At 40.9% G+C, this 27,438-nt stretch overlaps 3 protein-coding genes across 4 annotated transcripts; 1 reads left to right on the top strand and 2 right to left on the bottom strand.

The window, feature by feature from the left end:
* Positions 1 to 849: 849 nt before the first annotated feature.
* On the bottom strand, positions 850 to 16,339 carry LOC147325122 (patatin-like phospholipase domain-containing protein 2). Of its 2 annotated transcripts, none has more exons than XM_086299442.1 (9): positions 15,690 to 16,339; positions 10,271 to 10,503; positions 3,897 to 3,962; positions 3,356 to 3,565; positions 3,229 to 3,289; positions 2,880 to 3,062; positions 2,609 to 2,750; positions 2,121 to 2,228; positions 850 to 1,821 (listed from the first exon to the last, which is right to left on the bottom strand). In XM_086299442.1, exons 1-9 carry the CDS (start codon positions 15,874 to 15,876, stop codon positions 1,536 to 1,538), a joined length of 1,476 nt encoding a protein of 491 aa, XP_086155568.1. In that variant the 5' UTR covers positions 15,877 to 16,339; the 3' UTR covers positions 850 to 1,535. The 2 variants fall into 2 exon arrangements, with proteins under 2 accessions (XP_086155568.1, XP_086155569.1); XM_086299443.1 differs by lacking the exon at positions 15,690 to 16,339 and adding an exon at positions 11,828 to 11,876.
* On the top strand, positions 16,070 to 20,431 carry LOC147325123 (uncharacterized). Its single transcript, XM_086299445.1, has 7 exons — positions 16,070 to 16,347; positions 16,430 to 16,554; positions 16,628 to 16,694; positions 18,383 to 18,539; positions 19,094 to 19,236; positions 19,482 to 19,592; positions 19,857 to 20,431. The coding sequence occupies exons 1-7, from the start codon at positions 16,195 to 16,197 to the stop codon at positions 20,034 to 20,036; spliced, it is 936 nt and encodes a 311-aa protein (XP_086155571.1). The 5' UTR covers positions 16,070 to 16,194; the 3' UTR covers positions 20,037 to 20,431.
* Positions 20,245 to 27,235, bottom strand: nucb2b (nucleobindin 2b). Its single transcript, XM_086299444.1, has 13 exons — positions 27,078 to 27,235; positions 26,395 to 26,532; positions 26,006 to 26,113; positions 25,778 to 25,910; positions 25,218 to 25,321; positions 23,605 to 23,790; positions 23,259 to 23,349; positions 23,059 to 23,117; positions 22,868 to 22,960; positions 22,481 to 22,570; positions 21,998 to 22,168; positions 21,703 to 21,757; positions 20,245 to 21,399 (listed from the first exon to the last, which is right to left on the bottom strand). The coding sequence occupies exons 2-13, from the start codon at positions 26,530 to 26,532 to the stop codon at positions 21,287 to 21,289; spliced, it is 1,341 nt and encodes a 446-aa protein (XP_086155570.1). The 5' UTR covers positions 27,078 to 27,235; the 3' UTR covers positions 20,245 to 21,286.
* Between the last annotated feature and the right edge of the window lie 203 nt (positions 27,236 to 27,438).

The following is a 27,438-nucleotide window of genomic DNA, read 5'->3' on the forward strand; positions in this document are numbered from 1 at the left end:
CCAGGTTTGACTTGACCTGCGTTATCTGCACTACAGTCAGATGTAAACGGGGAGTGTTTTAGCTGGCTATGGTGTGGTATTGCACAACTTACTAGGCTCAAACATTTCAAAATAGAAAACAAGCTGGAGTTGCTCACTAACTGTAATTTGGCCCGCTGTATGACATGTGATTCAGTTTTCATTAGTTACACAACTCCGCACTGTGTACAAAAATATGGGAGGCACAAGTGGGAAAACGCCATGACCATTCTGACTGGTTAGTAGGTGTTTGTGAAGGGCTATAATTTATGAGATACAAAAAAATCCAAGAAACACGTGTGTGTTATATCATATTAGCCAATGAGCATTGTATTAGGTGAAATAAATAAACAATAAAAAATAAATAAATAAAATAAATAAATAAATAAAAAATAAATAAAGTGATTCTATTTATTTGCCCCAATATTGAACATAAATGTGTGACTTTGTTCAAATCAAATATTTGGCTTATTTGTATTGTTTATATCTGAAAAATATTTATGTGGTTACAAGAGCTATAATAGATATTTTAAAAAAAAACAACATCAAAATCAAAAATACCATGAGATACATATTTACTTTTACAGCTCCAGTAATACACCCCAGCTCTCACACACACACACACACACACACACACACACACACACACACACACACACACCTTTCTATTTATTTACTTGACACTTGGACCTTACATCAAACTGTTCATTTGTTTGTTAATGCTCAAAAGCTCCAATTTGAGCATTATGGCTGTGTGTGAGAAGAATGGATCCAAATGAAAGCCAAGTAAACATTAAATACTCATACGTAAGTAAAATATTAGGAGTTTATTGATAAAACACTTATACAGCTATGTAGTCACAAAGAGCCATACAAGTTTACGGAATAAACAAAATAAAAACTTGGAAGAATCACAATAGAAAATAGCAGGAATATATACATATGAAAGACAAGTTTGCAAATGCATTTTAAAGGAGTCCACAGAGTCAGGTATGTATAGTTGTAGTAGGAGACCATCTCAAGCCCTTAGTGCCAGTGTCTGAAAGGCTCTGTCCACTCTTTAGTGTTCAGTGATGTGTGAGGAACAACTGACTGAGCCAATAGCAGTGTGTTTAAGGAGAAGATGGGGTAAATAGACTACAGCCTCTCTATTTAGCGTAAATACAATACTTTTAAATTTAAAAAATGAGCAATGTGAGCTTGCTTACTAGAACATGGTAATCCGGCCATGCCATTTTGCATAGTTTGTAGGCAAGAAAGAGATGATTTATCTAAGCTTGTAAACAGGGCATTGAGGCATGATGACACAGATAAATGATTTTCTTTTTCATTATATCCTATTACAGTGGCAAAAAAGATTATTGTAATTCATTATTTGTTTATTTATTTGTTTTCTTTGTTTAGCTGATGTTGCCAGCTGCTGGCATAAAGATAATATGTCTTGCAGTTTCTCAGACTGGGCTACACACAATCACAGTTGTTTTTGCTTGTTATGGGGTTTTTTTTTCCTTGAGATTTCAAGTTTGTTTGGTTGAATTTCCCAGCCATCCCGTAACTCTGCCCAAACCCCAGCCTCTACCTGCACTTGGTTTTAGGGTGGTTTCATTAAACCCAGACGTGCCGCTGCCAGTGGATGGTATCAGAAGCATGTGAGCCAATGTACTGTGTGTGTTGCACGTAAAGGTACGACTAGAGGCAGAAGTGGCTTCTGGGGTCACTGAGGAATTGTTTATATCTCCTTCTCCTTCACTGCACAGGTTCAGGCCTAACGGCAGGCTTTTAGATCTGCGCAGAGGTGGTTCACTGGAAAAACAAACATTGAAATTAATATGTGTGTGGAAAATCTTCTGAATCCACTGTCAGAACATCTCATGGCCATTGTTCCAAGAAATAAATCTAACGATAGATTTTTCAACAATTATCTTATCTAGATTTTAATCATGTTATCCAAATCTTTGGTTCAGGACATCTATAAAACTAAGGACTACATTTATCACATTTGTACTTTGACATATGATATCATGTCTGCACCAGTGAAATCACATTACATCCTTTTATCAAGAGTGGAAGAATGCACAGCATATCTTCCTTTCACTGCCTACCTATCACTCTCCTCCTTGTTGTCCTTCAATGCTTGTTTGTATATGTCTCCAACCATGCTATAGAGCCAGCTCATGTCCCTCTGTAGATCTGGAATCCAGTAAACTAATCTGAAAGAAGCAATCAAAGAGAGAGAAACACATTAATCCATAATGGCTGTGAAAGGTCAAAGCACTTGGCACTTTGAAGTAAAATCGGCATTATCACTAAAGGGGAAATAATCTGTATAAAATCCTACATTAAAGGTTAGACTGAAATATTGGTCCAGAATGAAAATCCCTTTTAAATTTTTACTTCTGCCAAAAATAACTGACAGTAAAAACTAAATAATGTTTGCCTAGTTTAGTAGTTGAGAATGAAAAATACATTTTTGGCATCAACAACAAAAGAACAGTTTTTGATTTTAAGATCACAGGGAAGAAAAGGGCTCAGTGTAAGCATAATTCATTTGAATGTTGTGGATCCAACATAAAGAATAGTAAGTAAGTACCTCTGGGATAGAGAGCTGACCAACTCAACAGGCAGAAAATAGGGGATCTGTATGTAAGAAGTCACTTTCTTTGGCAGGTACCCAGTCATGTAGGAGAACAGACCATCAGCAGTACGTGTCTCTCTGCAGGCCACGCATAGCACTGACACAAATACAATAAAAAACATATTTACTTTGACTGCATTAAAAAAATGATTGCACTGGCTCAATGGTATATTATTTGTCTGCTGTATTTTCCCTGCTGATCTCATCACAGGCGAACTGTCCTTACCCCTTTGAATTTCAATCGGGAGATTTTCTACGAGGTGTGGATCCAACCACCAGTGATCTTCCCGAAGTGTGTTCAATCCATCCTGCTGTGCCTTCACGCTGGACTCCTTCACCACTTCACAGCAGACATTTTTAAATGAATCGATCGCCAGATTTCTTATGGGACACTCACTGCTGATCAGATCTGTGATAAGCAAAGAAGTCCAATGTGATAAGGAGTAAAGAAAAACAAATCTGACAAACGCTTCTATGGAATGGTCTATTTTGTATCTTTTGTTTTATTTTGAGTTGAATCTTTTGGAGCCAGTTTATTCTCATGAATATTTAGCCGCCATTATCAACGTCCTTACTGTTTTCTTGTAGGAAACGAAAAGCATCCCTGTAGCCATTGTTGCAAATTTCAGCCATTGCCTGTAAAAATTCAAACTGATGAAAACTGATGAAAATAATAGAAATCTACACAAATCTGTAACACACCTCAGGCTCTGGAGGGAAGAAGGTGCTGGTCACTCTGTAGAGGTTCTCTGAGTTGACCTGGATGCTGACATTGTTGAAGCGTACCTCAGGGAGGTTTAGTGTGCTTGCCCGGGGACAGATATCACTCTTGCCAGCATATGGCGAGAACGTGATTGTCTGTTTCAGTTGACAACCGGGCAGGTTGTCAGTGATGGCACCGTCCACATAGTGCTGAATGGAAAAGTAAGCTGTTTGTCATTAGGTATAATCTTGGTCCATGTCACAACCACATAGAACCAGATATTCAGATTATTTAACACTGAAAAAACTGTACACAGTTTCTGATGAAGGCTCAATCACTTTTAGCATATCTGTCATCCAGAACTTTAATTCAACTTGGTTTCACAAATCAGGATAAGACACAAGCAGAGTTTTGAGATGTCTCCATATGCTGCCAGCTGCACAGATAGAAACCAGAATACTGTTACACAACTAAGTGTAACTCTGTTTATGTGCTGTAATGTCAACTGGGTTGTCATTTCAACCTTTCTAATATACTTACCACTCCACGGTATCTGGGTGGAATGACACCACAGTAAAACGGGACGAAGCAGCTGCATATGAGGGCCTAGGAAAGGTCAGATATTATGTCACATTGGATGTAGAAACACAAACTCATCCATGCCAGAGAGGACAACAGAATTATTCCTCTACCTAGTTTCTCAAAAATTCTCTTCTACTTGTCCTGTCTTGTCTCTTGTCTTTCTGGTCAGCCTTTAACGGTACAGTAGGTACTTTGTTTAAGTTATTTAACAGAAGAAAATGTACTCATAAACAGAAATTAATTATTGTGTAAATACATCTTCCAGCAAATTGATCCGTTCTTGAACTTGAATTTATCCTTTAAAGAGACGCCGAAAGAGAGGGAAGCGAGCTGGCGCACTCGTGCGTTTGAGGAGACGCGGACTGCGAACTGCTCTTCCTGAGATCTTCCTTTCCAACGTACGCTCACTCGGGAATAAGATAGACGAACTGGCCCTGATGAGAAGCATGAACAGAGACTTTGCCTCCTCCTGTGTCTTATGTTTTACAGAGTCGTGGCTCAGTGAGGACATCCCGGACTGCGCGCTCAAGCTGGAGGGCTTTCATCTGCTGCGCGCGGACCGGCAGGCCTCTCTCTCTGGTAAGACCAAAGGTGGAGGTGTCTGCTTCTACATTAATAGTGGCTGGTGCACAGATGTAACAGTGATTGCTCAGCACTGCTCTTCCTCTCTGGAATACCTTTTTATTCACTGCAAACCGTTTTATTCTCCGCGGGAGTTTGCTTCATTCATCCTGGCCGCTGTTTACATCCCGCCAGACGCGGATGCGCAGGCAGCTCAGTGCGCACTCGCGGAGCAGATACTCCACATGGAGCGGACATACCCGGACTCTCTCATCATTGCTCTTGGGGACTTTAACAAAGCCAATCTGAGCCATGAGCTTCCGAAATATAAGCAGTATATTAAATGCCCGACCAGAGAGGAGAGGACATTAGACCACTGTTACAGCACGATCAGCGGGGCCTATCGCGCGGTGCCCCGCGCTTCACTCGGACTTTCTGACCACGTCATGATCCACCTAATCCCCGCGTACAGACAGAGGCTGAAGCTCTCCAAACCTGTCGTGAGGACAAAAAAACTGTGGAGCAACGAAAGCTGTGGAGGAGCTTCGCACGTGTTTGGAGTCTACAGACTGGGACACAATGAAGGCTGCTTCTAACAGCTTGGACGAGTTTACGGACACTGTCACCTCCTATATCCACTTCTGTGAGGACAGCATTGTGCCATCACGCACCAGGGTGAGTTATAACAATGACAAACCCTGGTTTACTCCTAAACTCAAAAAGCTGTGGCTGGAAAAGAGAAAGGCGTTCAGAAGCGGAGACAGGGACTGCTACAGAGAGGCCAAGTACAAGTTCACTAAGGAAGTGGACATTGCCAAACATCAGCACTCTGAGAAGATGCAGCAGCAGATCTCAGAGAATGACTCGGCCTCTGTGTGGAAAGGTTTTAGGAATATCACAAACTACAAGCCTAAAACCCCCCACTCCACTGATGACTTGCTCTTAGCCAACACCCTCAACGACTTCTACTGCCGTTTTGACGAGCCATCAGGCAGCCTTCACACCTCCAACGGCCCCAACAATAGAGACACTTTGGACACTCATTCCCCCACCTCTCCCCCCTCCATAGAGCCATCACCACCTTCAAACTGTTCACCTACAACACCCCCCTCCTCACCCCACACAAAAGAGGATTTCACACCACCTCCTCCCACCACAACTCTTCATATTCATGAAGCAGATGTGAGGAAGCAGTTTAGGAGTCTGAATGCTCGAAAAGCTCCCGGCCCAGACGGTGTGTCTCCTGCCACCCTCAGACACTGTGCAAACGAGCTGGCCCCAGTGTTTTCTGGCATTTTCAACTCCTCACTGCAGGCATGTCATGTGCCTGCCTGCTTCAAGTCCTCTACCATAATCCCTGTCCCCAAGAAACCTAGGATCACTGGACTAAATGACTACAGACCCGTGGCTCTAACATCTGTGGTCATGAAGTCATTTGAGCGCCTAGTTCTCTCCCATCTCAAGACCCTCACGGCCCCCCTTCTGGACCCCCTGCAGTTTGCATACAGAGCCAACAGGTCTGTAGATGACGCCATCAACATGGCCCTACACTTCATCCTGCAGCATCTGTACTCCCCAGGAACCTACGCCAGGATCCTGTTTGTGGACTTCAGCTCTGCCTTCAACACCATCCTTCCAGACCATCTCCGAGACAAGCTTTCCCAGATGAATGTGCCTGATCCCATCTGCCGGTGGATCACTGACTTCCTGACGGACAGGAAGCAGCATGTGAGGCTGGGAAAGAATGTCTCTGACTCTCGGACCATCAGCACCGGCTCCCCTCAGGGCTGTGTTCTTTCTCCTCTGCTCTTCTCCCTGTACACCAACTGCTGCACCTCCACCCACCAGTCTGTCAAGCTAATCAAGTTTGCAGATGACACCACCGTTATTGGGCTCATCTCGGATGGGGATGAGTCTGCCTACAGGAGGGAGGTTGAACGTCTGGTGTCTTGGTGCAGCCACAACAACCTGGTGGTGAATGCCCAGAAGACAGTGGAGATTATTGTGGACTTCAGGAAGCACACAGCCCCACTCCCCCCCATCATCCTGACTGACACCCCCATCATCTCTGTGGACTCATTCCGCTTCCTGGGTACCACCATCACTCAGGACCTGAAGTGGGAGCCCACCATCACCTCCGTCATCAAGAAAGCCCAGCAGAGGATGTACTTCCTGAGGCAGCTGAAGAAATTCAACCTGCCAACACGGACGATGATGCAATTCTACACCGCAATCATCGAGTCCATCCTCACCTCCTCCATCACCGTGTGGTACGCTGGAGCCACTATCAGGGACAAACAGAGACTGCAGCGTGTTGTGCGCTCTGCTGAGAAGGTGATTGGCTGCAGACTCCCATCTCTGCAGGACCTGTACACCTCCAGGACACCGCGGCGTGCAGCTCGGATCTCAGCTGACCCTTCTCACCCTGGACACAGTCTGTTTGACCTGCTACCCTCAGGCAGGAGGCTCCGGTCCATTCGCACCAGAACCTCTCGCCATAAGAATAGTTTCTTCCCCTCTGCTGTTGGTCACATGAACAATAACCGTATGACTGTTCCCACCACTAGCTCATGACCCTACGCTGTGTTCACTGCATGATTCCATGTTTTGGCACTGATCACCACCTGCACTCATGTATATATCTTTCTACGTAGCACTTTTAATTCTTATTCTCATGTATATATCTCATGTATATCTCATGCATATATCTTTCTACGTAGCACTTTTAATTCTTATTCTTACTTTTATTTTTTCATGTCTATTTAAGCGCAATTTATGACAGCATGTTTGCACTGAAGCACCGCAGCAATTTCCTAATGTTGTAAACCTGCTCAACATTTGGCAATAAAACCCTTTCTGATTCTGATTCTGATTCTGATTCTGAAAATCCTTTAAAAATAAATAAGAGCCATGTTGCTCTCCCATCTTGAATACAGTGGCTGAGACAGACGTCACTGATCCACCTAATAGATGCAGCTAGAGATCAAGCACATATATACCTTATGAGTATGTATATTGCCATCATGTCTTTCTCCTCCTCCACTGCTCTCTCCTCCCTCATTTCTACCTCAGCCTCTTTCTTCTCACCTCAGGCCTCATCTCCTGAACTGAAGTCAAGTTTCTATCACATGAAAACATGTTTAAACATGCTTGTTTATTCCTAGTTGCAGTTACTTATTGTCAGAAGATTAAATATGTGACCCTCCTGTCTGTGCACAGCTGACAATGAGTTGGCCAAACAACAACAATAGCTGGTTGTAAGCTGACATTATGCCAACTAACGTGAGGTTTGAGTATCCTAAAAATCACACTTTCCGTCTAATAAACAGTTTGATTACGTTCTCACATCATATGAGAGTTTATTCATTGTTCAAGTCCAACTACACTCAACAAAAATATAAACGCAACACTTTTGTTTTTGCTCCCATTCCCCATGGGATGGACGTAGAGACCTAAAATTCATTCCAGATACACAATATAACCATCCCTCCCAAACAGTGGTCACAAATCAGTCCAAATGTGTGGTAGTGGGCACATCTGCTATATTGAGATAATCCATCCCACCTCACAGGTGTGCCACATCAGGATGCTGATCTGACATCATGAGTAGTGCACAGGTGTACCTCAGACTGCCCACAACAAAAGGCCACCCTGGAATGTGCAGTTTTTTGCGCTATTGGGGGTCTGGGGACCCAGAACCGGTCAGTATCTGGTGTGACCACCATTTGCCTCATGCAGTGCAACACATTGTCGCATGGAGTCTATCAGACTGTCAATTGTGGCCTGTGGAATGTTGGTCCACTCCACTTCAATGGCTGTGCGAGGTTGTTGGATATTCGTGGGAACTGGTACACGCTGTCGTATACGCCGGTCAAGCACATCCCGAACATGCTCAATGGGTGACATGTCCGGTGAGTATGCTGGCCATGCAAGAACTGGGACATTCTCAGCTGCCATCTGCCCTGAACAATGTGAACCATGATTCATCCGTGAAGCGCACACCTCTCCAACGTGCCAGACGCCATCGAATGTGAGCATTTGCCCACACAAGTCTGTTACGGCAACGAGCTGGAGTCAGGTCAAGACCCCGATGAGGACGACGGGCATGCAGTTGAGCGTCCCTGAGACGGTTTCTGACAGTTTGTGCAGAAATTGTTTGGTTGTGCAAACCAATTGTTCCAGCAGCTGTCTGGGTGGCTGGTCTCAGACGATCTTGGAGGTGAACCTGCTGGATGTGGAGGTCCTGGGCTGGTGTGGTTACACGAGGTCTGCGGTTGTGAGGCCGGTTGGATGTGCTGCCATATTCTCTGAAACGCCTGTGGAGACGGCTTATGGTTGAGAAATGAACATTCAATGCACGGGCGACAGATCTGGTTGACATTCCTGCTGTCAGCATGCCAATTGCACGCTCCCTCATTGCTTGTGGCATCTGTGGCATTTTGCTGTGAGACAAAACTGCACATTCCAGGGTGGCCTTTTGTTGTGGGCAGTCTGAGGTACACCTGTGCACTACTCATGATGTCAGATCAGCATCCTGATGTGGCACACCTGTGAGGTGGGATGGATTATCTCAATATGGCAGATGTGCCCACTACCACACATTTGGACTGATTTGTGACCACTGTTTGGGAAGGATGGTTATATTGTGTATCTGGAATGCATTTTAGGTCTCTACGTCCATCCCATGGGGAATGGGAGCAAAAACAAAAGTGTTGCGTTTATATTTTTGTTCAGTGTATGTTAGATCCACTTTAAAGAAAGTTTCATTAACAGCAGCTAACAGCAGCAACCTGACCTGACTTCTGTAACAAAGTTTTATAGCTTCCTGCAGTGTAAATAGAAAACAGAAATTCAGGAAAGGAGTAATAAAACAGAGTTCGAGTGACTGCTATCTACTGACATCTAGTGTTGAGATTTTACACACTGTGCCTTTAAATCCATTTTAGCAATGAGGAAAACAGTGATAGCTGTATAATTGTGTGGATGCTATTGAGTTGTAGCTCAGTGAGTTGAGCATCCGTTCTCAGACTGGGAGACCGGGGTTCAAATCCCGCTTATGGCAACATTTCTTTCAGTTAACAGTTAAACTTTTTTTAAACTCTCTTCGACACAAATTTCAGCTTTTTCACCCCTTTTCATTAGAATTTTAAGTTTTTTCACCACTTTTCAGCACAAATACTAGCTTTTTCAGCTGTTTTCAGCGAAAAGCTCTTTTCAGCAGAAATTCTGCTGATTGAACTCTTTTCAGCAGAAATTCTGCTGATTGAAGTCTTTTGAGCAGAAATTCTGCTGATTCATCTCTTTTCTGCAAAGTTTTCAGCCTTTTCACCTCTTATCAGCACAAATCTCAGCTGTTTTCAAAAAAAACTCTTTTGAGCAGAAATTCTGCTGATTGAACTCTTTTCAGCAGAATTTTCAGTTTTTTCTGCTGTTTTCAGAAAAAACTCTTTTGAGCAGAAATTCTGCTGATTCATCTCTTTTCAGCTCATCTTTTTGCTTCTTTACCTCTTTTCAGCAGAAATTCTTCTGATTCACCTCTTTTCTGCCCAAATTCTGCTTATTCACCTCTTCTGAAATTTTTTTTAGCCTTTTCACCTCTTATCAGCACAATTCTAAGCAGCTTCTGCTAATTTCACCAGAATTGTCAGTCTCTCCACCTCTTCTTTGTGAGAATGAGTTTTTTTTTTGTATACTTATAAAGTTGGGAATTCTGAATCTTGAACCTTGAAGAGTTTTGCTGGATGAAAATGGCTCCAAGCTGTAAAATATACCTGAATGAGCTCTTCTCTGCTGTCAAACTCTGACACTAGTACGTTCTTCACATCAGACACTCTGGTCAGGGACACGCTGAGCTTCCCAGAGGCTCGAACAAGGGCATCTTCTGGTAGATGCTTCAGCAGAGTGTCCTGCACTCTCTGAAGCAGTTTGAAAGATGGATGCAAGGGTCCCAGTTTGTGCTTCCTAGCCTCTTTGGCTATTGACATCAAGTCGGCACAGCACTTCTCTGCATAAAGAAAAGTAACTCAATATCACATGCACTGGAATGGTTATTTGTTGTAAAAAAAAAAAAAAAAGGGAAAAAAAGTGTTTTTTGTTTAATTAATCTCTCAGGACTTCTTTTTCAAAGATGGCGCCGATGTGTATGGCAAGCTGTCCTCGTCCACGTCTGTGCCTCTGCTTTTTACCTTCCCTACCCCTTTTACTGGACCTTGGCATAGTACTCCTTATTTTTTTGGTTTTATGCTCAGCAGATGGTTGTGCACTAATAACCTACGACAGACAAACACTTTTAAATCTCAGATTCTCTTACTCACATCGCCCAGATCCATATTGGAACCTGGGTGACGGGTATCCATATGCTCCTCTATCCTTGACGCTGTTGCACCTAGTAAATTGAAGCACCCTAGAACCTTTTCCCAATACTGGTTAAACGTCTGCCGCCGTGATGAGAGGAGGTGGAAAAAAGATAAACGCCAGGTATCCTATGAAATCCTACGTGCCAGCCGCTCGAAATTTCAAACTGCTGCTAAAATGGCTAAAGTGGCTTTCTTATCAAAAATTATCCTGGCTCATGGTCACAACATTTGAACGCTATTTAAAATTTGTAATTCTGTGGTCAATCCCCGTCCTGATATGCCGCTGGTGTGCTCTCCGGCTCTTTGTGAACAATTTTTAATTCACTTCTTAGATAAAATTTCTTCTCTTAAGTCCTCGCTTCCTTTAGTGTCGAGCCCTGTTTCTACTCCTGGTTGTTCATCAACCTTCCATCAGTTTGAGCCCGTGTCACTCCTTGCTCTCAAGTGATTAGTTGAGCAACTGAAGAATACTAATCCTATATATGATATCCTCCCATCTCGCATAGTCAAGGACTGCTTCGACGTAATTGGATCCAGTATTTTATCTTTAATGAATTCTTCTTTACTCTCTGGCTGTGTCCCGTCAGCTCTTAAACATGCTGTAGTCCAGCCGCAGTCTTAAAAAAAAGAAACCTTGATCATAATGATTATGCGAATTACAGACCGATCTCTAAGCTCCTGTTCCTGTCTAAAATTCTCGAGAGGATAGTTCTTTCACAACTCCAGTCGTATTTGGATGCGAATGATATTATTGATAAATTCCAGCCTGCCTTTAAACCACGTCACAGCACTGAAACAGCTTTGCTTAGAGTCCTAAATGATCTTCTTCTAATTGCTGATACTGGACGCTCTGCGGTAGTTCTATTGGATTTATCCTCGGCTTCTGACATGGTGGATCACAGCATCTTGTTAGCGAGGCTTGAGCATACTGTAGGCATTAGAGGTGTTGCCCTTGATTGGTTTAAATCATACCTCTTCAATAGGTCCTTCTCGGTCAACCCGGGCACCTGCTCTTCCTCCCCTACACCTGTCTACTGTGCCGTGCCTCAAGGATCTGTGCTGGGTCCTATTCTATTCTCACTGTATATGCTCCCTATAGGCGCAATCTTTGAGAAATACAATATCGCTTATCATTGTTATGCTGACAGATCTACTTTGAACTTGCTGATGATCCTGCTCGGTCTCTGCACTGCTTTCAAGAGTGCATGTGTGAGGTCAAAGAGTGGCTCTTAGGAAACTCTTATCTTAAATGATAAGAAAACTGAAATCATGGTATTTGATAGCAATATCCTTCACAGACAATTTCGTGATGCCTTTGGTTCCCTTGCCAGCTCCCTCTCTGACACTGTTAGCAATTTGGGCGTGTTGCTGGATAGCTCTTTTAAATTTGATTTGATCATTCTGCTCTTCTTCATAGACTGTAAGCTGTTCAAAATGCGGCAGCACGCCTTCTGACCAGAACTGGGAGGTATACCTCTATTACCCCTGTTCTAGCTGACCTGCACTGGCTACCCATTAAATACCGCATCCAATTTAAACTACTGCTGCTTATTTTTAAAATTGTCAACAAGGCAGCCCCGAGCTACCTTATCGAGCTCCTTAGTTCGTACATTCCCGCTCGAGCACTGAGATCATCTACTCAGTTACTCCTGGTGAAGCCAAGATCTTGTCTGAAGTCTAGAGGTGACCGTGCAATTGCCTTGGCTGCCCCAGATTTATGGAATAACCTTCCTATTGCTATCTGCGCATCTGATTCTATCCAATCATTTAAATCACGGTTAAAAACCTATTTATTTAACCTTGCCTTTCCTGCTAGTTAATGCCTGTATCTAATCCCTGGACTTCGTCTATTTTACCTTTTATACATATTTTAAATGGCTTTGTCATTTTAACATGTTTTAGTTGATATGCATTTTATGGTATTCCTGTGTATTAGTGACACTGACCTGTTAGCATACTTGGTACTTTGTTATGGTCCTATAATATTTAATAATATTTAATTTTTATAATATTTTTGTCTTATTTTCTGTCTTTTATGTGAAGCACTTCGGCATACCGTTGGTTTTTAAATGTGCTCTATAAATAAAGTTGTATTGTATTGTATAATTTGCTTTTTTTTTAGTTTACTTTTTTTTCTTTCTACATCCACACTATAAATGATAACATTTTTATACAAATTAGGGAAGGTTTAACAGTAAATATTCCACAATTGGATAACTTAAAATCTTGCAAATAAAATAAATTAAAGTACTATCTGAAAACTCCAGATTTTTGTTTGAATTAGATGAAACTATCTTCTGATATTTTTCTTTTTGTGGTACACCTTGTCACACTTGGTCAATCCAGCATGAAAGCTGAATAAAAAGGGATTTTTTTTTTTCATGCTTGTGGCTAAGAGTCTCGGGCAAAAAAGAAGTCTTCATACTTTATTTTGCAGTATTGTAAAATTCAGCTACATTCATTCAAAAACTGTCACTAATTTCCTTTTTAATTTTTTTTTATTAATGAGTGCTCAAATATGGGACTTTGCAGGAGCACTGGACTTTTTTCATATTTTAACTAGCAAGTTATCACACATTTTAATGTCCGTCTCAAACTATAGAGCCTGGTTCATTGTGATGTTAAGAAACTTTGTACCAGCAGGAAAGCTTTTAAGAATTGGCTGATTTGAGATAAAGTGACCTATTATGACTGTAACACATGAGTGATTCTGCATCTAGCTAAAGGAAAAATCTGAACCCTTGATCCTTGGGTCCACTTGGTCCTTAAGACACAAGGGTTGCTGTAAATGAATGCAAAGTTTTTCTGAATGGTTACCTTTATCCTGTGATTAAACATTTATAGCTTGTTGGGATCAGTGTCTTCTAGGCTTGGAAAAGACCTCACCCTATTGGCTAGACAATTCCCTATCCAGAGGGTGTTAGGGGTCACTGAACGGTTAGACAAGTCTTAATGATGTGAATCCAATATCAAATAGACTCACCAGATTCAAAACATCACCAGATTAAAAAAAAAAAAATACAGAACAAGATATTAGAAAAATCATAGCCGATAACTGTTACAGAGACTCGGAGAGCCAATTCTTCAGTCACTGTACTAAAGTTGTTTTCCTTTCCCTTGTCACCAATCAGAGATACTGAGTAAGCTCACTAGGCTAATGTACTTTACTTTTCCTGTGTATGTGTTTTTCTTTAAATCAAATAAGATGCAGCAACACCAGAGGGGACTAGAACCATCTCTGGCAAAGTGCAGACAATCAGCCTGGGCGTCTATTGTCTCATGTAGTCTGGAAGATGAGTGGATGGTGGGGTGGGTGCAGTTTTCTCTGTGGTGGGGTTGGGTGGACTGTCCCGGGCTCTGTGGGGCCGGGAGGCGCTCCTGCACTGGGCCCCGGTCTGGATGGGCCTGGGCCCCCTTTCCCTGGCGGGTCGCGGAGTATGGGAGTGCCTACTGGGGTCAGCGGCGGAGCTCACGGGCGCGTCACTGCAACTCCCCCTGGCTTCTGCTCCGCGGCTGCTGAGTGAGCCCTCATCTGGGACTCTCCTCAGCTCTTACTGGAACAGTGGCGCGGCTGCCCCTCTGTTGGTCTTCCTTGGTCTCTTGTGTTCTGGGGGCCTCTGGATGTCTGGAGTTTTGATCTCCTCCATACCTGCTTCATGCCCTGGAGGACGGGGCTGTGGCTCCCCACACTCCCTAGCAGATCGTTACATGGAGAAACCTTTGGAATGCAAGCATGCTGATCCACACAGGTATGCACACAGGTGTACACACGGGTATTCACAGACGCGGACTACAGCTTTCTTGGCTGCTGCCTCAAAGCACACTGTGCGCTGTCTATCTTGCGTGCTGCACAATATCGTTTATTATTTAGTATCTACTGATATCTACTGCTAGCTAGTTTATTGTGATGGTGCTGTTTTTTTTATTATGTTGCTCTTTGTTGTTTGCTTTCTCTTCTGTTTTTTTTCTCCATACAGGTGACCCAGGTGTTTTGGGTTTTTTTTGTTTTGTTTTTTCTTTCTTCCCCCCTTCTCACCATCTCTTCTCCCCTTTGGTTTTCTTTCTCTCCCTCTCTTTCTTTCATTCTTTCTCCCTGTCCTATCCCCCAGTCATGTCTGTCCCGTTTGTAGCAACTGAAAATAAAATAAATTCATAATTATAATAAAGGTCAATCAAATGGACCAATATGGCAAGGCCATGATGATCCACTTGGTAAAATAAATCCGCTTGGCATCTTTCTTGGCCTTAAGACAACAATTCTGATGGCTAAAGATCCAAACGGGACAAAAAAAAAAAAAGTGCAGACAATCAAAGATGGGAGAGAGGAAAAACGTGAGAATTAAAACAATAACTTAGGGGTGCCAGAGTCATTTTTGTTCAAGGGCCAACATCTGCATATAAATTCTTCTCTTTTTTAATAATATCAGACACATACAAGTACACTGCATATCTCAGTTTTTCCATCACAGTGGCTCTTTTACATAGGACACAAATCTTTTAGTTAGTTTTTATAACTAAACAGCAAAGGTTGTTTTTTATGATTCAGACAATTGATTTAGCTCTAGCAATACTTTGTAATTTCCCATAAATGTTTGTTTGTGCTCAGTTTTCCACCATCGGAACAGCAATACATTTTATCATAAAAAAAAAGTAATTTATGACTTAACTGCAGTTTTGCAAAGACTATATATATATATATTATGCTGATAGCGGCATTGCCTCTTTCTTCACTATTGTTATATCTGCCTATTAGATAATCAAAGTAGATACTATGTTTTGTCTACATAGAAGATAAATGGAGGTCGTGAAGGTATAGAAGAAGCTAAAATCTCACCTAGTGGTATTCCCAAAGTAAGAACAGCAGCCGTCAAAGCCCCTGCAGAGGCTCCATAGATTTTAGAGGCGTCTTGTATGAACCGAGGGAACCGTTCAAGGATACAACTGGTGGCACCAACATAGTAAATCCCCATGAACCCGCATCCTGCAAAGGAGATGCTCCACTCTTTCTTCAAATCAAACATTTGAGATATTAATGTTCTGAGAAGGAAAATGTACGGCAGAAGCTAATTCTTTTTTTTTTTTTTAGCTCAGTTATTGCCCGCTGCCACATTTACAACAACACACCTGAGGATATCCAAAGGTGAGAAGATAGTCCGCTATTGCACAATTTGGCATTATTAAGAGAATTTTTCCTATTGGCTAGACAATGTCATGTGACCGAAAGCCTAGATACTAGTGGTGGACATTTGCGATTTATTTTTACTGTTCGTGTTCAGCTCAGACTGTCTTTTAACCCGACGCTGTTTTTACTGAAGAAACTTTAGCTTTTTTTTTTTACAATGAACATCCCAGTTGTGGATTTCGGCGCCTACAGGCTGAGCGAGAAGGATGTCGCTGACGAGCAGTGGCAGAGTTTAAGCACAGAGTTGAAATCAGCATTTAGAGATGTTGGTTTTGCATTTCTGAGGAACACGGGGATTACTCAGGAGGAGGTGAGGCCAGTTAGATAGAATAAAATTATTATCGAGGAACTTACACTGGAATCCGTCTTTTTCTTCTGGTGTGTTTGGACAGGTGGACTGTGTCATGGAGATATCCAAGAAATTCTTCCTGCAGCCAGATGAACTGAAGCAACCCTTCAGCAGGAAAAGTTTCGTGAACAACCCTAACCACGGTTGGGTGTCATTGGAGACGGAGAGGTAGGAAGCATACGTTTTATACTTTAATGTGTATCTGCGGAAGAGAGTTTAAATTCGGATAATTTCTTTATAGGTTGAATCCACGTCGACCTGGGGACCTGAAGGAGTCTTTCAACACTGCCTCCCTTCATCCTGATATAGTAATAACTCGGAGGCAAAAGCCTTGATCGTTTGTTTTCATCAGTTTATTTATTTTATGATTAACCTTAAGAGTTTGGGCTCAGACACAACAACTGCATGGTGCCACAAGGTTATTAGTCAGGGGGTTAAAGTACAAGTTACTCAGTATCTGTTACTTTAGAGAAAGCTCTGTTAAGTTTGGAGAGGAATCAGGAAAATAAATGTTGAACTGCAGTACTGAAAAACTATGTACACCCCTATTAAGAGGAAAGTAGCAGCAGGGGTGCTGCTTATTGAATACACTTGATTGCATCAAATGCACATAATTAGCTGATAATCAGCAAGTGTAACCAACTCTATATGAGCAGAGGTTTTGGCAGTTTGCTGACCTGGGGGAGACTTTCTCCAGAGGCATTTCCTTAATCTTAACACAATTACACAGTCATCCCTGGAATGGACATCCTACAAGTTCACTCCAAGGTCAGATCATGCAGTTCTTAGTGAAATAAAGTTACATCTCCATAGGCCTCAGTTGGAAGTTAAATGTTAAAGTTCATGAAGTTCCAGTTAGGAAAAGACTGAACAAATATGGCTTCTTGTTCATAAGGGTTGCCAGCACAAAGACTCTTCTGTCCAAGACTCCTCAATCTCTTCTTTGGACGAATGTGAGCAAAGTGGAGATGTTTGGCTACAGTGCACAGCACCTTGTTTATCAGGGACCAAAAACAGCATATTAGCACATATACCTCATCCTAACTCTCAAGCACACTGGTGGGCAGGTGATAAATTGGGCTTGTTTTGCAGCTACAGGATCTGGGCCCTTAGTCACTGGTTGGCCATGAACTCCCCTGCATGCCAAAGTATTTTAGAGTCTAATGTGAGGCCATCTGTCCAACAGCTATAGGGTCATGCAAAAGGACAAAGATCCCAGGTAATCTACAACTGAATGAATGAAAAAGAAGAGAATGAGAGTGTTGCAACGGCACGGTCAAAGTACAGACTTCAACCTGTTTGAAATTATGTGGTGGGACATTAACAGAACTGTGCATAAGCAAAACAACTACACACCTCGATGAACTGGAGCAACATTATAATGAAGAGTGTGAACAGTAACACAATCTGAAAGAGTGGCACAGAAGGCAGTACTTTAAATATTACTACCACAGGTGGTCGTACAAGGTGCTGAAACATGGGTGGTTTTTCTCTGGACTCCAGAGTGTCCTTGTTTCTTGGATTTTGAAGTTAAAAGCCAAAATCCACATCAAGTCACTGACATATCCTGCATCTTAATATCACAAAATTCCAGATAAACTTGTTCTTTTTACATATTTCATTCTTTGTTATTTGACAGCAAAACAAACATTAAAATAGTGACACAAACACACCCCGTTGAGAGTAATACAAACAAGCCATCAGAATTGGAATCCGTTTTCAGCTGCTATGCACTTTTAATAGTACCAGCAAGGTTACAGACTCATTCTCTACATTAAATACACATTATAACAAAACAACACGAGCTGGTACAGTAAAGTCCAGGATAACAGGATACCAAAAATTTTGATGTATTGAACATTAAAGCATAAACCCATCTTATTATAACACTGAAACTATAAGTAGGTCAATGAGCATACTATGGGTACTTTAAGATATCAATATCAGTATTATCATTAGTCAGACTCTGATGTGGTTCTGTTGTTTTCTGTTGTAGAAATGGCCATCATCAGGCAGTTTGAAAAGTTTTCAGGAGTTCCAGACATCCTTTTTTCTGCACTGCAAAGAGCTGAGTCTTCGGTTGCTGAGGGTGATGGCCCACAGTCTGGGACTCGACCCAGAAGTCTTCTTGCGTGCACACCGTTTAATAGGAAGTATGTTTACCCCATACACTGTACCCAGTGTACAGTGGCATATGATCAGTTTTACTAAGTGTTCAAGCTACATGTCATGAGGGGCGGTCACTGATCCCAGATCATATGGACCTTGTGAGAAGGTTTTATTCACACACACACACACACACACACACACACACACAAAAACTGGCAGTATCTAATTCTACAAAATTAGGGAGAATACTAATAAGGGCAAAATGTTCAACCAAGACATGTTAGCTTAATTTATGTACTATATATTATATTCATTTAGTACTTTATATAGCTCTTCTCCTAAATTAAAAAATAACAAAAGTACAGCACAAAATAAAAGAAAAATGAATATAAATACAAGACACATGTAAATGCGAGTAACAAACGAGGGAAATGACTGAAAATCTAACAAAAATTAATCCTGGGAAAGAATTTTTTTTCTTTTTTGTAAAGTGTAACCTCAAGGCAGACCAGATTACGGTTTTGGAGGATTGGTCCATAAATTGGTACAAACAAACAAGAGATACACTGTATTGACAACACTGCTGTGTCTCCTCTAGCTGACAAAAATGGCACTACGATGCGATCTCTCTACTACCCACCAGTGAATTGTGAGAAAGCAAAGGAGGGCCAGCTGCGATGTGGAGAGCATTCAGACTATGGCAGCATTACTCTGCTGTTCCAGAGCTCAGAAGGTCTGCAGGTAAGGCCTGTACCACTGGGACACACAAGCACATAAGTTGCTTGGTAACATACTGAAAAAGGGTCTGATTAATTTACAAACTCACTTAAGCTGGAATTCCTGTGGTGTGCCACTTTAAACAGCTGTCATCACTGTTTCTTCAATTGTAAGTCATGTGTTTTGCTTAGTTAGTAACACATTATGTGTTAAAGTCAAGCAAAGTATCAAATAATCCTGTTATCCTCCTGACACTTTTTGACCGTCAGGTGCGTACACGCTCAGGTGAATTCATCCCTGTTCCCTGTATCCCCGGAGCCATCCTCATCAATATCGCTGACCTGATGCAGCGCTGGACGAGCGATCAGTTCGTCTCTGTGGTGAGTGAAGGGGATATTTCCGCCCCAAGGTTTTATGACAAGGTTATGGAAATGCACTGTAACTAGAAAAGTAAATGCGACTACATATGTCAGATTGGGTCATTTATAGGAAATAAGAAAGGTCTCACCTACTTTAACTTTAGATATGTTTTTGTGACCCATGATCTTTTTTGAAGCCAACAGAGTTAAAATGCTTCCCAAAAAAGTTTTTGCATATGGCCATGGCATTAGGATTATAGTTTAGTGTTGCCTGTTGTTTCTTAGCTCCACAGGGTTTTGCTGCCTCCTGTCGGAGACTCCAGCACACGGCAGTCTCTGGCTTACTTTGTCCAGCCGGATGACGAGGCTCTGATCACCTGCTGTGATGGCTCCAACAAATATCCGCCAGTTACAGCAGGCGCCTATCTCACTGAGCGATTCAATGAATCATATGGAAGAAGCTGAATTTGAACCCACCATTCTGACCATTTGATTAAGAAAGTTTTTTTGTTTGTTTTTTTAAATCATGTTCAGTGAGTTATTGTCAGAAGTATGATTATGTCACTTCAGATTCTACAGTAATTATAAAACTGAATGTTAACTTATGACTGTGTTTATAAGATGAGTTGAACTTGAGGTTTGTGATGAAAATAAGAGACAGAAACATTGTATCTGCAAGCTCATTCACCTTAATTTTAGACATTCAAACCTTGTACATCATTTTCATGATTTTTTTTCACAGGACATTAGTTGGACATTTAAGTACTTTTTTAACAAGTCACATAAACATAAACTGTTCAGCACATATACCAGGTTGGAGAGAGGTTGTTGTTTGAAAATAAAGTAACCAGTGTATTTTACTTCAACTCTTCAAAGTATTTTGTGTCCATCTTTTCTTTGCTATTAGTCTGTAGTGAAAAAAAATTAGTTGTTGTTTTTTACCTTGTGCTTCCTTCTGGAGTTTAATTCAGATTTTTACAAGGCAAATTTCAACCTACTGCATTCATTTCATTTACAGTGGTTCGAGAATAAATAAACACAAATTCACAGACACTCCTAAGCACTGACATCCAGGCAACCACTTACAATTGTCACAATCACAAACACAATTATTAAAAATTATAACATTTAAATACATATTGTATATATTTAACTTCATCTCTTATTCTGCACTAATCTGATCCAGAGGTCACAACAGCTTGAAAAGACATTGAAGGAAACACTTTTTCTATAAAACTTCATTTCGGCTCTAATCTTACTTTTCTGGCATTTATTTTTTCCAAAATAATTCACAATTTACCATAAAAATAAATAATATTCTGAAAGGATTTCCTTAAGGAAAAAGTGGCAGTGAAACTACAGTGTGAACAAAACTAAACATTCAGTTATCAGGCCAGCTGCCCTCCCCATTTCACCCCAAAGAACTTCCAATAGAGAACAGAGTCCTTTTGTGATACAAGATTAAAAAAACAAAAACAAAAGGGTTGATTGTCCACATAGAAAACTGGAGCAGCTCCACATTTCCAGGCTGGCTCATTCAGTTGATTTAACCAGCAGAAGGAAGGGCATCATTGGCACTAAGAGATCTTTCCCCCCCCCCCCCTATGTGTTGCTGTGTGTTTTGAAAATTCTAAACAATAACCCAAAATTGAAATCATGAAAACACAAGCACACTTGCATGCTCACTCACATCGCACACAGGGTGGTGAGGCCTGCTAAGAATGTCCAGGCACGGGTACATCTTGCTGCTGGTGACCAGGCGGAGGTGGCTGACTGTTTCCTGGTACAACTGGTGCATGTTCACCTGCAGTTAGAGGAGCTGCAGGCTCTGTAACAAAGATTCATATGTGCATTATTAGGATATGATAAAAAGCTTTTAATCTCGTCTTATTAAAAAGGATAACAATGCTTTTCCCTCACTGCATCTTTTTAAGTGTATTTTGATTGGGGATGCACAAGTAAATAACTTATTTTGGCTGTTCTGTGGATCTGGATGCAGGTTTTCGACTGGGTGGTTAATTTTCACTTGATTTTAAAAAATGTTAAAATGGAAGTAGAGTGCAATTAAGAGACCTTTAACATCATGTGATTTGTTGTTTCCAGCATCATTTATCATAAATTTCATACTCACGTTTTACATCAGCATTTAAGCTTTGGGATTTAACCCTTTCCATTTCTTCCATTGCCTGAGCAGCGAGAGAAGGACAAAAAAATGTTAAGAGCATAAAAATGGTTTAAGACTTTGTTTGCTATTGCCTGCATGTTTCAAGTCTACAAGTCTCTAAAACAAGATTTAAGTGCAATTCAGCATGTTTCACACTGTAAGCCAGATTCTTACATCTGTAGAAAGGGTCAAGCAACTGTATAGAAAAATCCTATTTTCAGATTGTATTTCATCTGCTATGGATAGTTGACAGATAATTCACCTGTTTCAGCCCCAGCTTCTGAGCATCAAGTTCTTCCTGTTTTCTTTCAAGTTCCTCTCTCTCTTTCTGCAGCTCAGCCGACTTCTTGTTGATGTCATTCTCCTCATTGGCCAGTTGTTGTTCAAACTCTCTCAGCTCCTCTTCGGTGTACAATGGGTTCTGATCTAAAGTCTGCAGAGGGCACATAAATAAATGATGTGATAAGAAATCATATACATTTCTGATTTCATGATATAATGTCAGCTGTTAAATCTCTTGGGGAGTTTAATGATTTGGAATCTCACCCTTTGTAGACAATTTCTGAAAACAGCTGTTTATTGTGTTGCACTTACGCGAGCCTAAGCTCATAGTTTCATAGCTCATATTGATGAATAATTGAATTGAATTTTAATACACTAACATAACATTGGGTTCACATTAATTTTTAATACTACTCTATACACAAAAATGCCAGGAGGGAAGCCAAACCTTACTAGCTCTTACCTCCCATTCGTCTTTTTCATAGAACTCTTCCTTCTTTGTGGCTGCCATGAATTCGCTCAGTGATACAAGCCTGTCTTTATTGGTGTCCACCTGAATGTCAATACATGAAGCAATTTTGAGCAACAACTGTCATCGAGATAAATCACTCACCAGATACGTCCCAAAGGCCCTGACCTTTAGCTCCTTGCTAAAATAGCTACTCCACACACAGATGTTTAAATTCATTCATTAGATTTCAGGCAGCAATGCCACACGTTTGTTATGAAATATACATTATGATTGTATTCTGACAACAGAGAATACCTTCATAACATACTAATCAATACTTTAGAAATGCTAATAAACATGACAATGATCTGTACATTTTATAGTTTTGTGGTGGCTCACCTCGTTCATAACATGCTCTCTCATTCGCAGTCTCTCTTCCTCCATCTCAACCATGTCATCCTCTTCATTTTCTGGGTTGTAAACCTTCTCCAGCTTAATGAAATGCACAAATTTTACCTCAGAGACTTGTTCATTTGCAGATTACATTATCGCAGACTATGCAGAACCAGAGTTAGACATAAAACATATACCTCTTTAGTAAAGAGAGCTTCAAGCTCACTCTCATCAAAGAAGCCATCTCCGTTGCTGTCTGCAACACAAAACAAACAACGGAAATCTGTGTCTGATTTTAACCATCCATAGTTTTGGCACACTAGCAAATAAGACAACATTTGAATGCTATATTCATTCTTTGCTCTTAAACGACCTTCAGTGTATGGTCTATGGTTACCGTGCATTTTGAAGAAAGTTTTTGGATCAAAATCTTCTGGATCTAAACCATCTGCCTCCTGCCACACCTCTTTTAGCTGGTCCTCACTGCCCTGCACACACAGAGGTACACATCAAGGTTTCTCCTTTTTCTTGTTTTGTATTTAGCACTATTTAGCATCTTTATTCTATGGCTTGCATATAAATCTAAATAAAATTGGCCCAACTAAATGAGTTAATTTTATCATAAAAAAAAAAAATCATTCATGTTTTCCAAATAATATCATTCAGCTTCAATGTCATTTGTTCCCCCGCATTGGCTATAATCTTAGCATTCGTAATGAACTGCTTTATAGCTGGCGTCTTACAGGGTGGTTGACTTTAGGGTGGCTGGCGTGTTTCTTCTTCATTTCCTCGTAGTGTTCCTCTTCCTTCTTGCGATCCTCCTCATTCAAGTTCTTCAGGCGTTGCCGTCGCTCATGCTCTTTCATCATCTCGTATTGCTTGAACTCATCATGGCGGTCCTTGTCAAAGTTCTCCAGGTCATTAGTCGCCTAGACGTAAAAACAAAAAGTTGGGAAGTGGAATTCACCTCTTAATTCTGCAGATTTATGCACCTCGTTGAAACAGATGGACTCTATTCAACATCCAGATGCCTGATCAGAGTTGTTCCATAGAGGATGAAGCAAACTGTTGAGCTGAATAATTACTAGCCATGTCACAGTCTTAGCATCACTCAGCATTGAATGCAGAGACAACCCAGGCAGATATAGCATGCTTTTTGTGTTTAGCTCATGCGGTGAAATTTATTCATCCATTTAGTGCTAGCATGCTTACTAGTGGATACTAGTGAGTGCTAACTGGGTATGAATAAACAGTACCTCTGACTTCCTAAACCCGAGAGCTGCAGTAACAATAAGTTGATTTATAAAAAAACATATTTGGACAAATGGTTTGATTGCAAAAGTATTCTGGTGTGTGTATCTAGAATCTAAAAGCTCTTTGTATTGGTAGGGCTTAATAACAGACAATGCCCCACAGTGGTGCAATGCTTAGCACTGCCACCTCACAGCATGGGGGCGTTTCTGTTTGAAGTTCTACCAGTACCTCTTTGTTTACTATGTGTTAGCCAACAGACTGGCAACCTGTTCAAGGTGGACCCTATCGCTCTCCTTATGACAACTGTGGTATGCTTCAGCCCCTCAAAACCATGAATAAGTGGAAGAAAAGGGATGTATGGATATATGGATGTAGGGATGGATGGATTTCTGATAGTGACTGTACCTTTTGCTGAGTACTATAAATACACTGTTGTCATAGTTCAAAATCTGGATCTGTGAGTTTAAAATTATTATTTTGGCCTGATTTTATTAGAACCTCTGGGTGGCTCTTTATTCTAGAACCCTGCAAGGACTTGCTCAGCATAAAGTACATGAAAATGCTATGGTAATACAAAACAAAGCAAATGCTCATTTATCACCATTCTTTGCATTTCTCAAGCAGTGCCAAGGCAAAATAGTAGGTCAATGATTATAGAGCAAAGCTAAATGCTACAGAAAAGTAAAACTTATATAAAATATTTTTAGGATTTACATCTGCATGACTGGAAGCTTTGTTGTAAAACTACAGAGGCATGCAAACTCATTAAGCCGGCCTCCCCATTACTATTCTTTTATACTCATTTCACACACAGGAAACATGTTGGTCTCGCAAAACTTACACATTTACCTCTAATGAGTCAGCACTCTCCAACAAAGGGAACAAAGCTGTGAATGCCTCCAACTTATTACATCTAAAATTTAAAAAAAAGCCAGACTAGTTAAACATCCCTCACTGAAATTCCCGATACGCTATGCTAAGTATGGCAATATTTCTGCATGAGCAACTGTCATTATAAATGTGACTGTGCCATACCAGTGCAGAGAAACAGGGTCAGTATTAACCTTCAAGTAGCTGCGCTAATGACTAGGTGTATGTGTACCGATTTGATGAGACGGTCCAGGTCATCCACCTCGAAAGTGTGTGGATTCTTGTGGTTCAGGTGCTCAAACTGTTTCAGCAGGGCCTGGTGGTCCACTGTTTGGCCTGCAAGAAAAGGAATAATGATTAGATTTATTCAACTGTAAAACAAAGACACTTGGTTTTTTGGAGTTGTGTCATGGTTATTCTTTTCCGCTGGGTTTTACAAACACATTTTGTACCAAAACTTAATACATTTATTCTAGAAAGCGTTAAAGGATTACATGAATATCAATGCATTTTTGTTTTTTAATAAATTGACCTATGACTTCTATCTTTGCTTCTTTTCTCTACCTACACTTGTGTTAATCTATTCTGTATGAACATTTATACAGCTTCCTCTATTAATGATCAAAATTTAAATTTGAATAATAATTTTCTTTCAAGAGTTAAGTTCTGCATTCAATAACATAACTAATGGACTGACTTAAACTGCGGAAGTTGTTGTGCAAACTTATGAAGTTTCAAGTTCAAGTTTCTCAGTGACACATCATTTTTTTCCCCTTTCTTTAAGATACTTACCATTTCCTTCCTTGATGTCGTGTTTAGCTTTTATGAGCATTCGCAGCCTGTTCATCTCCTCCCTCTTTAGCTCATCCAGCTTGGTCCGAAAATTGTGCTGAACAAAGTTCAGCTCTTTGGAAAGTTTGCCTTGCTGCAAGCAGACAGTCAACATACCATAGTTCAATAAAAAATGTCCACGTCGACAACCAGCTTACAAAATATTGGGCTGTTTTTGCAAGTGTGCACCTTGATGTCATCCATATTGGCATTTTTGAGCTTTTCTCTAAAGTGGGGGTCCTTCTCAAGATACTCAATGACCTCCCTGAGGTAGCGGTCGTAGTGCAACCCAGTGTCCTGAGAAATAGACCACATTTAGCTTGTCAATGCATAACATTATTCAGTCCGATTATGGGTATTTTTTCCCAGTCAATTAATTCTTCTAATGAACAGTTACACCTAATTTAACAGACACTGCTTTTGTTTGTTTTTCAATCAATCTTTAGTCAGTAAGCATTTCTGAAAGGTGTCTGAAACAGCGGACTTCATGTCTGGATCACCCTGAGCTTTATCTACTTAGCTGTAAGACTCCATTTTAATAGGATATCCCTTTATTTCACACTGCCCGTGTGACTCACAGCACTCTCGGGTGGACCAAGTTCCTCCTCTTTAGCCTTTTCTTTGGTCTTGTCCACACTGATAGGCACTGACTGGATACACAGCCACAAACTGAGCAGAACAAGGCCACAGCGGGCCAAGGCTTTACTCCTCACCATCTGGTCAGGCAAAGCATACATAAAATAGATAAGAAAAAAGATAGGAGTTAGTTTCAGGTTAGGTGAAGATCGTACATCTTTTAGAAAGCTCTGCAGTCAGAACAAAATGAGCACTTGCCGTATCTTTATTAAATATATATATATATATATATATATATATATATATATATATATATATATATATATATATATATATAATTTTAAAAAGTGGTGCAAGTCAACACTTCAAATAGAGACAGAACACTGATAAGGTTATGCAAATAACTCTTAATCTGAAAAGCAATTCCCATAAGAAAGGGCCCGTGCAGCACACGTGTTTGGTGGCTTACTTTAGAATATTTTCTTAGAGATTTCTAAGTTGAACGCTGTGAACCTGTTAGTCACAGTGAATCAAAATCGGACTGAGTGTGTAAAATTAGGGATCATGCAGTGAGGATGCCAGCTAATTCATTATCTACATGGATGTAGAAAATGCTCTAAACTAAGCCTCAGCAGACAGAGAGAACGGCGTTAGTAAACGTCACCTCGCGTGAAATAATACTTACTTGTAACGTGGAGCTTATTTTGCTCTCCTCTTTTTTTATTCTTCACCTGGCTTTCACGGTTTAGTGTTCCTCAAAGTGCCTGAGCTTCACCGGAGCTTGTTTACAACGGTCATCTGTTAACCACCAATACAAGCCTCCCTTGGCTACAACCTATATAAAAAGGTTGTGTTCACCATGGCAACGCACCGCCTCTGGCTTCTCTTATTGGCCTAAAAAAGTATACTTTCTTTCACAAAACAGTCGCGTTGAGAGGCGATTGGTCAATACACCTGTCACTCATAGTGTATCAACAACCGCCCCCCGTTGGCTTAAGGTGCGTTGAGCCAAACTGTACGTGGCGTTCGGTCAACCCCAGACGAGG

The sequence above is a fragment of the Aulonocara sp. 'chitande type north' Nkhata Bay genome, linkage group LG7 (assembly GCF_057382095.1).
Source record: "Aulonocara sp. 'chitande type north' Nkhata Bay isolate Kocher_YH1m ecotype deep benthic linkage group LG7, A_spYH_male_GT1.1, whole genome shotgun sequence".
Classification (NCBI taxonomy): domain Eukaryota; kingdom Metazoa; phylum Chordata; class Actinopteri; order Cichliformes; family Cichlidae; genus Aulonocara; species Aulonocara sp. 'chitande type north' Nkhata Bay.